General features: G+C 44.6%; 1 protein-coding gene across 3 annotated transcripts in view; it reads left to right on the top strand.

Moving 5' to 3' along the window:
• MEGF10 (multiple EGF like domains 10) overlaps positions 1 to 15,162 on the top strand; it is a 349,303-nt gene that overhangs the window by 320,875 nt on the left and 13,266 nt on the right. For all 3 annotated transcript variants that reach the window (XM_081827136.1, XM_081827137.1, XM_081827138.1), the window contains 6 exons: positions 6,204 to 6,350; positions 7,524 to 7,658; positions 8,172 to 8,300; positions 9,816 to 9,944; positions 12,373 to 12,501; positions 14,668 to 14,796. In XM_081827136.1, the coding sequence (XP_081683262.1) occupies positions 6,204 to 6,350; positions 7,524 to 7,658; positions 8,172 to 8,300; positions 9,816 to 9,944; positions 12,373 to 12,501; positions 14,668 to 14,796 (798 nt within the window). The remainder of the gene's footprint in view (positions 1 to 6,203; positions 6,351 to 7,523; positions 7,659 to 8,171; positions 8,301 to 9,815; positions 9,945 to 12,372; positions 12,502 to 14,667; positions 14,797 to 15,162) is intronic.

Below are 15,162 nucleotides of genomic sequence, written 5' to 3'. Positions count from 1 at the left end.
GAGGAGTGGAGCCGGTGCCAGCCCATAAAGCACCTTTTGTGCAAATTTGAAGAAGGCTTGGAAATCCTTCAGGTTGCACTTCTTGGCAGGTTGAGGGCAAGCTGGATTTCTGCCCTCCCTTAGCCCTGCGGCCTGGGGCTCTTGTGCAGTACACAACCTGCACAACCTTACGTGGTGTCCTCATTTGTCTTTTCAAAAGTTGCACCGGTGGCCCATGCAGTTGCCAGTCTGTAGGTTGGCCTCTGCTATGCCTTTTTACTCTGGTTATTGAAGATGTGGGGGGTCCTAGGGAGCATTTCCATGACAGAAGCCTTGTAACCAGTGCCAGAAGTCTTAGGGATGCACTCATACAAGGGGAAAAAAAACGTTAAATGTTAAACTAAGAGAAAAGAGATTAGGAAACCAAATCAACCTCTAGGAGTGGTGGGAAAGAGAGAAGAACTAGCAACCATGGATGAGGGTAAGCAGGGGCAAGAATAGGGAGAGCAATGGGGTGCTTCTCTGAGTCCAGCCAGGAGGGGGGAGGTGTTAGAAGGAGGAAAGCCTGCAGGCAAGTTTCTGAGAAGAGCCCAGCTTTTCTGCTCTTCCCAGCAAGCACAGCTAGGCCTGCAGTGGTCCCAGCCCCTCTCCCAACGGACAGCCCCCTCTGTGCATTTCCCCAACAGTCCCAAGTTGGACCAGGTAAGCAAGTGAACTGCTACTGTAGGTACTCATCTGTCCCAAAGTGATCTCTCATGTGGTTTAGTGATGCCTGAATTGTTATAGTAAGGGAGGACCTACCTTTCTTTGTGCAGTGACATAAAAGTACAAATTCAAGTGCAAATGAGCTTTACTTAACATGCGTGCACCCAATCAACCAGGCTATTGGAGGGTGGACAACATTCATGCAGGAGCCCATGTGGGTCTGTCTATGAGATTTTGTGGGGAGGGAGTTCTGCAAAAGCAGAATGCGGGGTCCGTGAGGTGAGGGCAGAGGAAGGGGCTTGTGTTCCGAAAAGAAAGCCTGCAGAAACAACCAGAGCTCCCCGAGTTCTCCATCTGCCTAGCAGTCTGTTCTGTTTGCTTTTATCCAGGCCTGGACTGAGGCAGGCCATGCTCTCTGGTGCTCTTGTCTTGCAGCTGCAAATGCAAAGGTCGATGATTTGTATGACTTAACAAGATTTTTTTTTTTTTCAACTTGGTCATCGCTAGAAAGCAGATCCGCTTTTTAATCCATCTTTAAAATTCATAGCATCCAAATAGAAGGATTTAGCAACCATTTGTTGAGTGTCTCCCAAGTTGGGTGCAGCCACAGTGCTGGGTGGTGCCTGGAACGTGGGTGAAGCGTTGCCAGCCCCTGGCCTGCAGAAGCTCATGTCCTCTCAGGGCGGACCCTGAATGGGCACAGGGGGATACGCCAGTGAATACCATCTCTACGCCAACAGTAAGCAGCTGCTTTGTTAGCAAGAGGATTAGAAAAGCAGAAAAAATATTATGATTCTATACTGTGGTTCTTCTCTTCTATAATCATCAAGCCCAATTATTATTAACAAATCTCTCTCTTCACTCTAATATATGTTTAATAGCTTGTTGCTCAGGACCCAGACACTGAATTGAAATCATGTTCTCCGTTCACTAATGCCCCCAAAGATTGCAGAAGGAATATGAACAATTAGCAAGACGAGGAGTTTGGGTTCTATCTCTGAGAGGGAGAAGTAATGACACCCCAGATGATTTATTTTACCGTATTCATGCAATCACAAATGCCTAGTGAATGCTGGTTTCACATTGAGGCTGCTAGCATAATGCATCAGGCATGAAATGCACGAACATTTCTTTAGAGCTGCTTAGCTGAAGTTTATCACGATCATTCAGCCATTGCCTAGCAACTTGGGAAGGCTATCAAAGAACTCTTTGTCCTCAGTCCTGGCAAAAACAGTCCCTCACAGATCGCCTTATCAGCGTTAGAACGTTTATCAGAAAAAAATGCTTCCATTGAACCAGAGATCCCCTCAAATTTAAAGATACCCCCTTCCCATTTTGTCCCCTCTTCCAAATGTGTTAGGGAGTTGCTTCCTGAAGTAATTCCTTAGAACCTTTATCTGTTCTTTGGTAAACATTCCAAAAGAATTTCTTCAAGATGCCTCCATAATTCTTCTATTGCTTTATAATCTGGGCTAGCATTAAAAAACACAGACCTGAGCTCATGAAGGTATATCTTCTCCAAAATCTGTAAGGCAGACATTTCTACCCCCTTAGATGGTAAGGGTCACCATTTTAGGCACACAAAATAGAAATATGCTGGGTTCCCTGGTTTGCATGTGCTTCTCGTCACTTCTTTCAGGAAAGAGAGAATTATATGGTTGCTCCATCCAGTTGGAAAATGGTCCTGAATATCGTGTTGGAAATAGAGACTGTGCTTATTGATGCATTCAACAAATCTTTAACACCCTCCATGTGCTAGGCACTGTAGTGAGCAAAACCCCCATCTCTCTTTCAGGGAGCTGACAGAATTCATTCATTACCCTGCGTGGAATGTGGGGGGGCGGGGAGCAGGTATAGATTTTTCATGTCCATTCTCTCTTGCATTACTCTGGAATTTATCCTCTTTGCATTCCAACTGCCAACGACTTAGTTTAAGACTGTCATGTTTATCTTTTTTTTTTTTTTTTTTTACCTGCATAACCTACAATAGCCACCCACACAGGTCTCTCTTCCAGGCTCATCCTCCTCATACTGGCTTCTGCCCTCCTGCCAACCACAAATTTAATTATGTGCTTCTCCTACTTAATTGTCCATTTGGTCCCTGTCACCCCCAAGGGGGAAGCTCACACTCCACAGCATGGCGTTCTTGGCTTCCTTTACATACCACGACCTGGCTGCCCAAAGACCTGTCCTGTTCTTCCCAACCCCAGTTTTAGCTGTCCTCAACTTGCCTGTACTTCTTTGGACATCTGAGTCTCACACCCACCATTCCATTAGCTTGGAACCCTTGTCCACCTTCACAAGCTATTTCCTGTTCTGACTCTGATCCCCAGACAGAGTTAGGGGTGCTTATTCCTGGGCCATTATCATTCTACAGTTAGAGGTCTTTCTTAGAGAACCTATCACCAGTAAGCCAGTAGCCGCTGGACTTCTTGAATGTTGATTAAGTTGAATTCTTTTTTCTGTCTTTGATTAAAAAAGGAAACAGCAAAATGTCTTGTAGGACTCCAGCCGAGTTTGCAAAGATTGGGGTGAAATCAGTGGAAATAATTTAAGAATAACACGCACACTAAAAAAAAATGGTTAAAGCAAACTTACAATGCCCTATCCTGAAAAAAATTGTTCTGCAGGGTTAGCCTTACACAGAGGTCACATCAGTAACCATATACCTAGTGTAACCTAGAGAAGCGATTATCCAGTTACCCACTCTGTGACCCTCACTGCCTGGTATTTCACAATTAGAGATTTATTTCTTAGGCTCCTCACATGCTTATTTCCTTAAAATATAAGTATTCTCTGGAGAAGGTAACAACTCAATAATAATCAATTTATCTCATCTCTTCTTGACTCTAAGAGGAAGGGAAAGATAACAGCTCCCCCCACAGAGCTCTGAAGGGGAGGAGTAGCAATAGGAGAAAATGGGACAGCAAGAGGAAAAAATGCAGCTTCATACTTTATGTTTGTCTACAAATAGATTAAGCATTAATATCTGAAAAATGATGACTCATTTTAACTGATGGTAGAGAAAAAGAAGAGGGATTGAATTTTTAGGGGAAGTTGGTAATAGAATTATTATAATTTACTCTTTAAGGAAAGACTTATTTGCAATCCTGAAATAAAAGATTTTTAAAAGTAAGCTTGGTTCAGCTGAAATATGCTTATACGATTGGAGACAGAAGATTTGATAGATGATCTCTAGAATTCCTTGTGATTCTCTGGAAATGAAATCATGGGTAAATCATGTGAAACAAGCATATCATTGTAATGGATCTCTTTGCTGTATCATGGGCCCTGTTACTCTATGAAAATTACCTCGATAAAGTTGATTATGACAGATGGTTATGTTATCCAGCTGGACAAACCTATTAGGGAAGACGAGTCAGATATGAAATAAAGGATCACTTTATTCAGATTTGCCAATCTGCCCTGGAGTCATTTTTCTTAACATGCTCTGATTGAGAATGTGCTAAGTCATATATAAATGATGATAATCTATAATGTAAAAAAGCAGCAGATAATTTTGACCTAAAGTGTGCTCCATTCCAACTTCACTGCATTTATTTAATGTGAAGGAGAGATTTGGCAAGAAGCTAATAACCAAATCACCATGAATGGCTAAATCTCCCCTTCCTCAAGCTCCCACCCCACAAAAATGTGCCAAAAATGAGGACTAATTTTCAGGATGATTTTCAGATTAACTCAGCTTCCACGTCTCCAAAATCCTAACTGGGATTTGCATGAATGGCTCCAAACCCAAATGGCCAGGGTTGTCTGAGTATCTGTGAAGCGGGTGTCCCCATCTTAGCTGCCATTAACTAGGAGTCCTGGCTCGTGGTCAGAGCTCAGGACCTGAATTTGAACAGAGTGAAGCCTGTCACAAGTTACCCTTGTTGATACTTCCTTCAGATTCACAAAACAAAATTTAGGTTTGCAGCCTCCTTTTGAAGCGGTTTATTCCTCAGTATGTTGGATGCTCTGCCTTGTATAGGTACCAGCCAAAACACCAGATACAACTCTATAGCTGGTGGATCACATTTGGTGAGCATAACATGTGAATGCCATTCCACTTACCTTTTCAAAAGAGGGTTTAAAAAAAAAAAAGATCATATGTTCGTGAACTCAAGAAAAAAAAATCACAGTAGGCCATAATTCTGTATTTTATTCTGTAGGGAATCCTTAAACCCAGGTCAATTTATAACAGGTCTGATCTCCTCCTTCTGCCAGTAGCGCAAGCTCAAATAATCGTCTATTGTTGGCTCAAGCTAGACACAATGAGGTCTGTGCGCTTTCATGCCTACTTAACAGCCTTTACCAAGTGGGAGACTTTCGGGAGGAGAAAACCGGGAACGGTCAAAAGCAGAGTTACGGCTCAGCAGAAATGACACTGGACCAATCAGCCATGTTCACATTATGGTTTGGGGCTGCTCCTGTTTTAAGGTTTGGGCCATAGAAGCAAAAACTGTAATACAAAACATGCCTTTCTCAGCTTCCTTGGTGCTGGGTGGTGACAGCGTTCTGGAATCCCTGAGTGTGTGCGTGCTTGTTCTTCCTGTGTTTTCCCTTGGTCTGAAGCCAGCCGTCGCCGGTTCACTACCAATTACAACTCATTGCTTCTCAATGCAGAGAGCACGTCTTTGAGTTGTGGAGAATTCTGACTTACAAGAAAGAGGTGCCTGTTGTATTTCAAAAGCAAACTTACCAAAGAGACTTCTGTTGACCTCAAAAAAAAACCTGGTTTTATTTTTATTTTTGCGACTTTCTTTTTTCCCTTGTGTTTTCTTTAGGCATTTGTTCATTCACGACCAGCTCTAGAGTTTCTGTTCCCGGGGTGAGCGTTAAAAACCTACATATAGTATCCTAATAATCAATAACTTAGACAACAGCTATAAATAACATCAGTTGTGATATTCTGCCTTTATCTGCCCCGTGTCAGATGAAATTTTTAAAGAGGAATTTACTGGCACCAAGGAGTGTATCTTCCCATGCTATACAATGTATCATCAAAATGTTTTAAGGTGGTGTCTGCTCCAGGGCGAAGGTTGTCTTTATGTAAAACAATTTAACCACTTTTTACTCCTCTTTATCTTTTTACGCTTTGTTCATGTCTCTGTAAAGATAAAGGATGTTGGGGGGGGGAGAAGGAAATTGCTGAGGGCTCAATGATAAAATATTTTTTGATAAATTTTGCCTTTAATAGAAAGAGGCTTTGGGCTTCCCATTTGCTCCCTCCATCTAAAAAAAGGAAAATCAGTATAACAAAGGTGTTTTATTCCTGCTCTTTTATGACTCCATAGAAAACCATCCTGGGATTATTTTAATGTTATAGTGACACAATACATGATTACACCACATATGATGATGTACTGACGTCTGTAAGTGAATTTTAAACCTTACGCCATCTCCGCTCACTGTTGCCTGGGATCACTCAGCTTGGGGACCATGACCGTGGTCCTCGTCTGGGACTTCGCATCCCAGAGGCACTGCCTCTCACTCATCCTTGCTCGTGTGCATTGTTTCAGGCGTCCACTGTGACAGCGTGTGTGCTGAGGGGCGCTGGGGCCCCAACTGCTCTCTGCCCTGCTACTGTAAAAACGGGGCTTCGTGCTCCCCGGACGACGGCATCTGTGAGTGTGCGCCAGGGTTCCGAGGCACCACTTGTCAGAGAAGTAAGTATCTCATGAGGGGCAGATGTCTGCCTTCCCTTCTCAGGCACCGTCCACCCCTCAGCGCATGGTGCTGTTCTGTTGCAGTCGAGGGCAGAGGATACTAGGTCTCCCTGTCCCTTGCGGAGCTGTCCTGGATAGCACTGCCCCAAGAGCTTTATTCGTTCCAACCTGCAGGACGAGCCTAACAGATGGGGCTTTAGCCGTTCCTTCTCAGGAATGATTTCGATGCCTCCCTGGCATCATCGTCAGGATATGTCTCTTGATCCTGCCTTAAGTCTTACAAATGGTGTTCCAGAAATCCATTGACCTGTGAATATTTGATTCAGCAGTTTTGGCATTGGCCTTACCTCAATTACCAGAAGTCAACATCAGCCAAACCTTGCGGCAAATCATACATCCTGCTAGTAGTCTTCCAGCCGGTGCTGTGGGGAAAATAGCACCGTGGAGGTAAAAATGGGGGCTGGTGACATGGGTCAATAGGACTTTGAAGTTAGGAAGGGATCCAGAAGATTTTACTAAATTTTTCAGTAAATGTAATCAAGAAAAGAGTACATGACTATAAGATATCTTATCCTAATTTTTAAATGACTTTTTTTTTTTCATTAAAAGCCCTATGCATTCATCTTGTATTTAAATCTGAGGAACGGCTTGAGAAGGACCTAATTATGTAGGCTTTGTTGCTTGCTCCCCTTTCAATCACCATGATTTATCTGGACCACGTTGAGGAGGAACAATCCTTTAAATGCAGACCGGAGATGTATTTATAGCCAGTAATGACTCTTAAAGAATAAAGGATCGATACATGGCTTGAGAGTTATTTATTTGGGGTTTTAGAATTGTATTTCCTTTCGTTTGTTTCTTCAACAAAAACTCTTCAAGCCCCCGTTCTGTGTCATGCCTCAAGTTAACTAGGACCATAACTGAGAAAATTGAGAGGACTGAGACATTTGCCTGCCCTCAAGCAATCCCATCTAGTGGTTTCTTTTCATTATTAAAGGGTATCCTTCTTCCTTCCATGGTGGTGGTTTTATACTTGGAAAATTCTCAATATTGTTAAAAAAAATTTTTTTTTTTTTTTTTTTTTTTGCCCCAAACTGGAACTAGATGCTGATGTGGAATTTGAGAGGCACATATCCCAGGAACGATAACTGTTGATTTCCATTCTATTTTCAGTCTGCTCCCCTGGTTTCTATGGGCATCGCTGCAGCCAGACGTGCCCACAATGTGTGCATAGCAGTGGGCCCTGCCACCACATCACGGGCCTGTGTGACTGCCTACCTGGCTTCACAGGTGCCCTCTGCAATGAAGGTGAGGCATGCAAGTATTTTGGAGAGATGTGCAGTGATGGGCGAACCGCACGCAGTCTGTCCTTGGGCTTCCCCGGGGACACATTTTCCGCTCTCAGCTCTCGGGGCCTGCTGGTGCACGGTGTCTTCAAGTTCTGCAAATATGACTAGGAGCTCCCGAAAAGCTAGCTTGCTGCTCCGGCAGAATCTCTTCATTCGGTATTAATTGGAAACAGCCTCCCATGAAAAATCCGTAGAGGGAAGAAGGGTTTTGACTCCCTGAAGCGAGCGGCCATGAGGTCAGATTTCTAGAAATGTGATGATGTCTCCTGGTTTGGGATGCCTTCATGAGAATCTTCGGCTTCATGTATCTGCAAAAATGAGCCCACTCAAGATGAGGGATGCTGTTGAGTGGAGACAGTCAGTGAACGGGCTGCTGGGAGGACGGCTTTCAAAGTCGTTTCCTGCCCCAGGACTAGAGTTCCATGAGCTGAGATGTAATTGTGCATTACTGACCGATATAACTTATTCACAGTGTGTCCCAGTGGCAGATTTGGGAAAAACTGCGCAGGAGTTTGTACCTGTACCAACAATGGAACCTGTAACCCCATTGACCGATCTTGTCAGTGTTACCCAGGTTGGATCGGCAGTGACTGCTCTCAACGTGAGTCTTGTTTGAGAACAACTGTGTACCTTTGTTTGTTTTCACATTCCTTAGGATGGAAGTATGAGTGTTTCTGTAATCAGGAAATAATATATGAATAATTATAATATACATTATTTTAATTTTAAGCGGCTTTTTTCCCCATTAAGAACTCTAAGCAATGTTCCTATGTTAAATCCAAGTATGTCTTAGGAAGAACCTAGATAGGTAGCATTTTGCTTATTCACTTTTCAGGGCTTCTTTGTCTGTAAAATGAGGGTATTGTATAAGGAAAGTCCATTCTCAGTTTTATTTCAGACTTCAAGTGTCAGCTATTAATTTTCCCTTGTTGGGCAAAAATGGTGCACACACTCATGGGAGAATTTTTTTTTTCCATTTTTTAAAATTCCTTCAGATGTATTATCTTTATGGGGCCATATTCCCTACTGGGTAACCAAATAGAAATTCTAGATGGTCCTCCTTTTTTTTCCCTCTGGTTTTATTGAGAAGTAATTGACATACATTACTATATAAACTTAAGGCGTACAGCATGATGATTTGATGTGGATATATCATGAAATGATCACCACAGTAGGTTCAGCTAACATCTGTTGTCTTGTGTAGATCCAATGGTGGTCCTCATTTAAAGCAATTATATTCTTAAAGCATTGGTATAAATAAAAAGGTGTTTTATGGGGGTTTTTTTTGTTTGTTTGTTTGCTTTTGGTAAATCAGATCATTTTACGCCAAAATGTTATACAATTTCACAGACACTTTATCTGAAGTTACTGCTCTTCACTGGGCAGTGACCCCCAACGATTCTGTTTTCTTATTTTCTGCATCATCCAATTAAGAGTTTTTATGAGTAAACCGATTCTTACATATAATTGAACCCATAAAATTTAAACAAGCCTCTAGTGACAACTCTGGGGTAGAGCATGACTTTATGTGACCCTGGGTCCCCTAGTTTCTCTTGAGTCCCATCATTAGCCCATCTGATCTCTGCTTAAATGTCCTCTCTTCAGAGAAACCTTCCCTGAAGGATTAGCTCTGGTCATTCTTCCCCCATTACCCTGTTTTATTTTTTCTCATAGTACTTGTTGCCACTGTGTTCTCTGTTGACTGGCTGGCTGGTTGGTTGGCTGGTTTGCCTGCCTGCCTCCCCTACTAAAATATAAGGTTTCAGAGGGTGGTCTGGACCTTGTCTTGTCCTGCTATCCCTTCTGTGTCTAGAATGGTGCTGGGCACAAAGGAGCTCAATGTGCAGTGTTAAGGAACTAGATCGATACGCTTGAGATGATTGCTGCTCTGAGCACCTTACTCTGCAGTCTGTCGATGAGTACAATGTAATGATGGTTGCTCTTGCAGTCAGCCTTGCCATCTGGGGATCAGATTCGGAGCCCCGTGCTTTCTTAGTCCTGAGACACACTGCTAACCTCTCGCATGCTAGGAGATGCGGCAGGAGGACGGAGCTCTCTCTGCTGGGTGCTGACCTCCGGGCTCTAACAGAACTCTCCATGCGTGCTGTGATTTCAGCTTGTCCACCTGCGCACTGGGGCCCGAACTGCATCCACACATGCAACTGCCACAACGGAGCTTTCTGCAGCGCCTACGACGGGGAATGTAAATGCACTCCTGGCTGGACGGGGCTCTACTGCACTCAGAGTAAGCGACCAGCCTTCTGAGGCTCACCAAGGGGAGCCACCGCCGAGGAGGTTGCAGCCTCGCCCTTTGCATGCCCGAGCGGAGCTCAGCCAGGACTCCTGGCACTGGAGCCTTCCCTCTCCCTGATGACCGCTAGACGTTTAAATGTCTCTGTTTGGTTATGAGCTGTCACGTCCCAAGTTTTCTGTCAGTATGTCCTATCAGGACACTGAGGTGGAGCAGGGCTAGATGCGATGCTGTGCGGCTTCTCTCCTAACTCTTTTTTAACCAGACCCTGTTTATATGCACCCAGCTCCCTATCATTTATATATACATGTTTATGTGTGTGCATATATATGTATATGTATATACACAAACATACACTGTTTTTAGTATGTGATTCCTTTTATATGAAGATCAAAAACAAATCGATCTGTTAAGATTATTGATTGGGAAGGAGCATGGAGAGTGATGAAAATGTTCTATATATTTTTTCAAATTGGGGTGGTGTTTACGTGGATGTACACCCTGTCATTTATTCTAATAACACAAAGGTTGGGGTAAGAGGCAGTGACTAGAAGGCAGTGAAGATGACAAGCCTCACTCCCTAACATAATGCGTGCTCTTGGAGAAGAGTGCATTCTGTGGTTCTCAAACTTGAGCGAGCTTCGGGATCACCAGGTGGCTCGATACACACAGACTGCTGGCCCCACTCCCAGAGTGATTCACTGGGGCTGGGGTGGAACCTGAGATTTCACATTTCTGACAACTTTCCACAGCTGATGCCAGGCTGGGATCATGCCCTAAGAACCACTAGTTCTCTTTTCCATTTTATTTCCCATAATGTCCTAATCGTTTCTTCTTCTGTGAGGTTTTTACCATCATAGCATATAATGTGCAAAGTACTCCACAGCTCAGCACTGTTGGGGGGGGGAGGGAAAGACTCTTCTCTGTCCTCTTGTCTTCAAATGAATAAGGGAGACAAGACAGGAAAGCACAAATTATGGTTATTATTAATGAAAATTTATAATTTATTCTTTAAAAAAAATTTTAATAATAACATAATTGTAAGTCACAGAAATGAGCTGAGAAGGAAAGATGGGTCAGGAATTAGACAATTCTTGTTGAATACTAATTAGAGAACATAATTAGAGAAGAGGTTGTACAAGAATTTTGGAACTTTCTGGAAGGGGGTGTAGACCTTGAACCATGATTCGAAAGGGAGAGTTGGCTGAGAGCTTGTGTCGAGCATATTCTGCCAAGATTGTACATGCAGAAAGGTTTTCGAGCTCATTAGAGAAAAGTGCTTATAAGTTATTATTTATCATCCCAAAATTCGGGTCTACCTCAATCAGAGGACCTTTTTAAGTGGACGTAGCAGAAGACGGTGGGAAGAGCGTGGGGTCTGGAGCCAGACTTGCCTGCATTTTTATCATGGCCAGGCTGCCACTTGCTGGCTCTGTGACTGAGGGGGCCCTCAGGGCTTAGTTCCCATCTACAGGTAGGACTACCGTACAGATTCAGTAAGAGGACGCATGGAAAGCACCTGGCACAGAGTGGGTGCTGGATAAAAACATGGCGATGGTAATGTCCACGCATGCTGACCTCTGTGCTGTGCCTCTATTTCTTGAGAGTTGAACTTTCATTAAAAGGTCTCCAAGAAAAAGGGAAAGTAAAAATCCCATGTGATACTTAGAGATGGCCCTACACGCAGGCCGTACTGAAGCTTGCATTATGCCAGGGAGCCCTGAACACCCTTGCTGGGCAACTGCTGGTCCATGACAGCTCACAGGCCTCGTGCACGTCCTCAGCCCAAAGGCCCCAGAGGTCTGTCTGGGTTTTGGAAATCATGCAGCGGTGTAAGATTTATTGCTTTTTTACAAAGCACCTGTGAAGTGCAGGGGTTTTTTTGTTTTTTGTTTTGTAAGTTTAGCATCCTACTACACACCTTTGGTGAAGGAGCCAATATTATCTAAGTTAGCGACAGATGCAGGGGACGGAGCTATAGTGGACTTAAAGACACTGTCCTATAGTAAAAGCGTACGCATGATTTTAATATAAAGCGCTCATTTCGGTCCACGGCACTTGAGTCCTGGAGTCTAGTAGTTGAGTCAAAGAATACAAGGAAACGCCCCGATACTTCCGTGGGGTCGAAGGCATGCCTTGCTAGAAGATACTCGTCTTGTCTCCGGGAGCACCTGCAAGGGTTAAACTGTCAGGTGTAGAACTGTTCTGCTTCCCGCTCATGAATTATGACCTCCTTGCAGGAGCCCCATCCTGGGACTTCACAGAAGCCTTTGTGACAAGCTGAGATCTGCGTTATTGTCTTTATTCACTCTCCAGTGGCTCAGCGTCCTTCAGGTTGAAACACAAACAGTTGGAAGCAAGAGCTTTTCTCTTGTTTCCTCAGCAGCCTCCTGACTTTGATGTCCTTCCCTCTCCAACACAGGATGTCCTCTGGGGTTTTATGGAAAGGACTGTGCGTTGATATGTCAGTGTCAAAATGGAGCTGACTGTGACCACATCTCGGGACAGTGCACCTGCCGCACTGGCTTCATGGGGAAGCACTGCGAGCAGAGTGAGTATGTGGGCATGACACGTCTAGGTGGTATTTTCCCCTAGAACCCGTTTTCCTACACGCCTGGAAAATATGAAGGCAGGACCTGCAACTTTTAAGTTGTTTGAGCTGATGGCCGGTCACTTCCCGGCACAGCTGACCCATTCCCCTCCCAGAGACCTGGCCACCTGGGGGTCCTTGCTGACTGTCTTTTCCCTCAAACTTCTTCTGGGTAAGTAATCAGCACTCTGGGTGGAGGGGGTGTGGCTCCAAGGATGAAGACAGAATTCAAGTTTTCCATCTGGTCACCCTGGCTCTCTCTGACTCTCCTGCTTATTTTTGGAACGGGGCTGCTCAGAGCTTTACTAGCCAGTCAGATTTTCTTCGTGGCAGAGACAGAGCCTGGAGTGCACCCTGGACGAAAGTGCATTGTCTGGGGCCAGGCTGAGTGCATGGGGGTGGGGGCATGTGGGCTCCCAGCCCCACTGTGGGTGTAGAACCAGGTCCATGCAAACGTTGCCCCCCTTCTGACAACTTTCTCTAGATAGTACTTTTATACCGTTTCCCCTAGCAACTTCACATCTTAATCTTCACAACTTTCAAGACGATATATTGCCTAAAAAATTTTTGTTGTAAGAATTGCACTCCTGAAGAATATGCTCTGTTGCAGTTACGCATCCTTGTCTTGCCATTTTTGCCCCTACAGCTATGCATCTGTAGGGTTATAAGAAAAGTAGTGTTAGACTGAGTATTTCAAAGTAGTCTATTGTTCCTTTCCTCTGTGACTTTCATTCAATATTCGGAATGAATAGATAGGGTCTTAGGGCTGTATGGGGCTCAGCCTCTTATCATAGATGGCAGGAAAGGGGCAGGACCTTTCTTGCTTATCAGAGGGGGCGCTCCTGGGAAGGATGCAGCAAAGATTATATGGCTGTAGGAGCAATGTAGCCTGGAAAGGTGAATCAGGATAACAGGACTTTGGCAGTAAACGATCACCCTCTCTCCACCCCAGCAGCACCTCACAGCACCCCTAGACAGCTAGGTTGTCTTGGTCTTGTGTGCTGAACTCTTGAAATATTTTTGCATATTTTCCTATCTAGCACACAACAGGACTGACCTCCAGGAATCAGCCTGGACAGAGATGACCCAATTTGAGTTTTGCACTGGTATTCATTTCATCCTGAAACCCATACTGAGTCATACAGTTGCCTGCACACCCCTTGTGTATGGGAATATTTTGCATCTGTGTGTATAAATGTCTAAACATACGTTCACATACGTATATGCATAGAAACCAGAACAAACTCTAAACTGACTTTCCCTTGGAAGCCCAGACCAGTTATGGTCTTATTAAATAAAAGCTGCTTAAGTCCTTCCGTGATTACTTTGAACATCAAATCAAAATGTTCCTATTTTTGGAGACCCCTCCTGATGCTCATTTGTAAACAGAAACACTGGGTTTGACAGAGAACTCCAATAACAATAGCACATTGCCCCCTGCTGCCCACTTTGCAGAAAACATCAGTATTTGGGGATGATGTTTAGATTTGACATGCCTATGCTCTTCTTTGAAACCCACACCCAGCTCTTATTAAGAGTGCCTCATAAAAATCTCTCCATTTGAGTCTCTCCGGCTTCAACCTGCTCATCCCAATTTTGAGCCATTCTATGGTAAAAGAAGTTCTCACCTAGAACATTACCAAAACTTGCCCCTCCCTTGTCCCCTGCTCCCAACTAATCCAAGTCAGAATGTGCCGATAGGAGGATCACTGAGCCTTCAGTACAATGCTCATGTTCTCAAGGATGCGGCTCTGGTTTATAGTCTTCAGCCTTCTGTCCCACCGTTTTGCCCAGTGGGGTCATCTCAGATTGCCCTTGCCGATGATCTTCATCCGTCCCACTGGGTTCTACAGACTCCCTACTTACCCCTCGGAAGTGGGTGCATAAAAGCTGAAGGAGTCAGGAGCTGTGGCCAGGAGCTCAGTCTCTGGCCCTGTGCATGGGAGGCCCCCCCCCCCACGAGTCGGGAAATTCTTGCCAGCTCTAGGACTCCCTGAGTGCTTCCGCCTGCACAAGGATGCCCTGGAAGGCCTGCCCTCTAGATACACGGGGTCAAATAGTAAGAGACGGCCTTGCCCAGCTGCCCCAGGCTGGCGAGCTTACATTGGACTTTCATCTCCTTCTCAGAGTGCCCTGCAGGAACGTATGGCTACGGCTGTCGCCAGATATGTGACTGTCTGAACAACTCTACCTGTGACCACATCACCGGCACCTGTTACTGCAGCCCAGGCTGGAAGGGGGCACGATGCGATCAAGGTAAGGACACGAGTGCCTCGCACTGCGTAACCACCACGTACCAGCCAACGTCAAGTATTTGCTCCTACAGTATCTGATGTAACACCCCTCAGGACACTGCAAGGCACAGCTGGTTATTTAGTTGCCAGAAGGATGCCTTCTCATTGCTGCCCTTCGGGTGAGGAAATGAAAGCTCAGAGAGGCTGAGTGATTTGCCCAAGGTTGCACAGCTAATATGGAGTACATAGCTGTATGTAGGTCAGGGCTTAGATGCCAGGTTTTTCTGATTCCAAAGCTCATGAGCTTTCTGCTGTGCCTACGCATGTTTTCACCTTTATGGAGGTATAACTAACCTATAAAAAGCAACACGTGTAGGCTAGTATACTA

This window comes from Leptonychotes weddellii, chromosome 7 (assembly GCF_054177405.1).
Source record: "Leptonychotes weddellii isolate Sample4059 chromosome 7, ASM5417740v2, whole genome shotgun sequence".
Classification (NCBI taxonomy): domain Eukaryota; kingdom Metazoa; phylum Chordata; class Mammalia; order Carnivora; family Phocidae; genus Leptonychotes; species Leptonychotes weddellii.
Note: the sequence above shows the minus strand (reverse complement) of the source record. Positions and strands in the feature narration are given on the sequence as shown.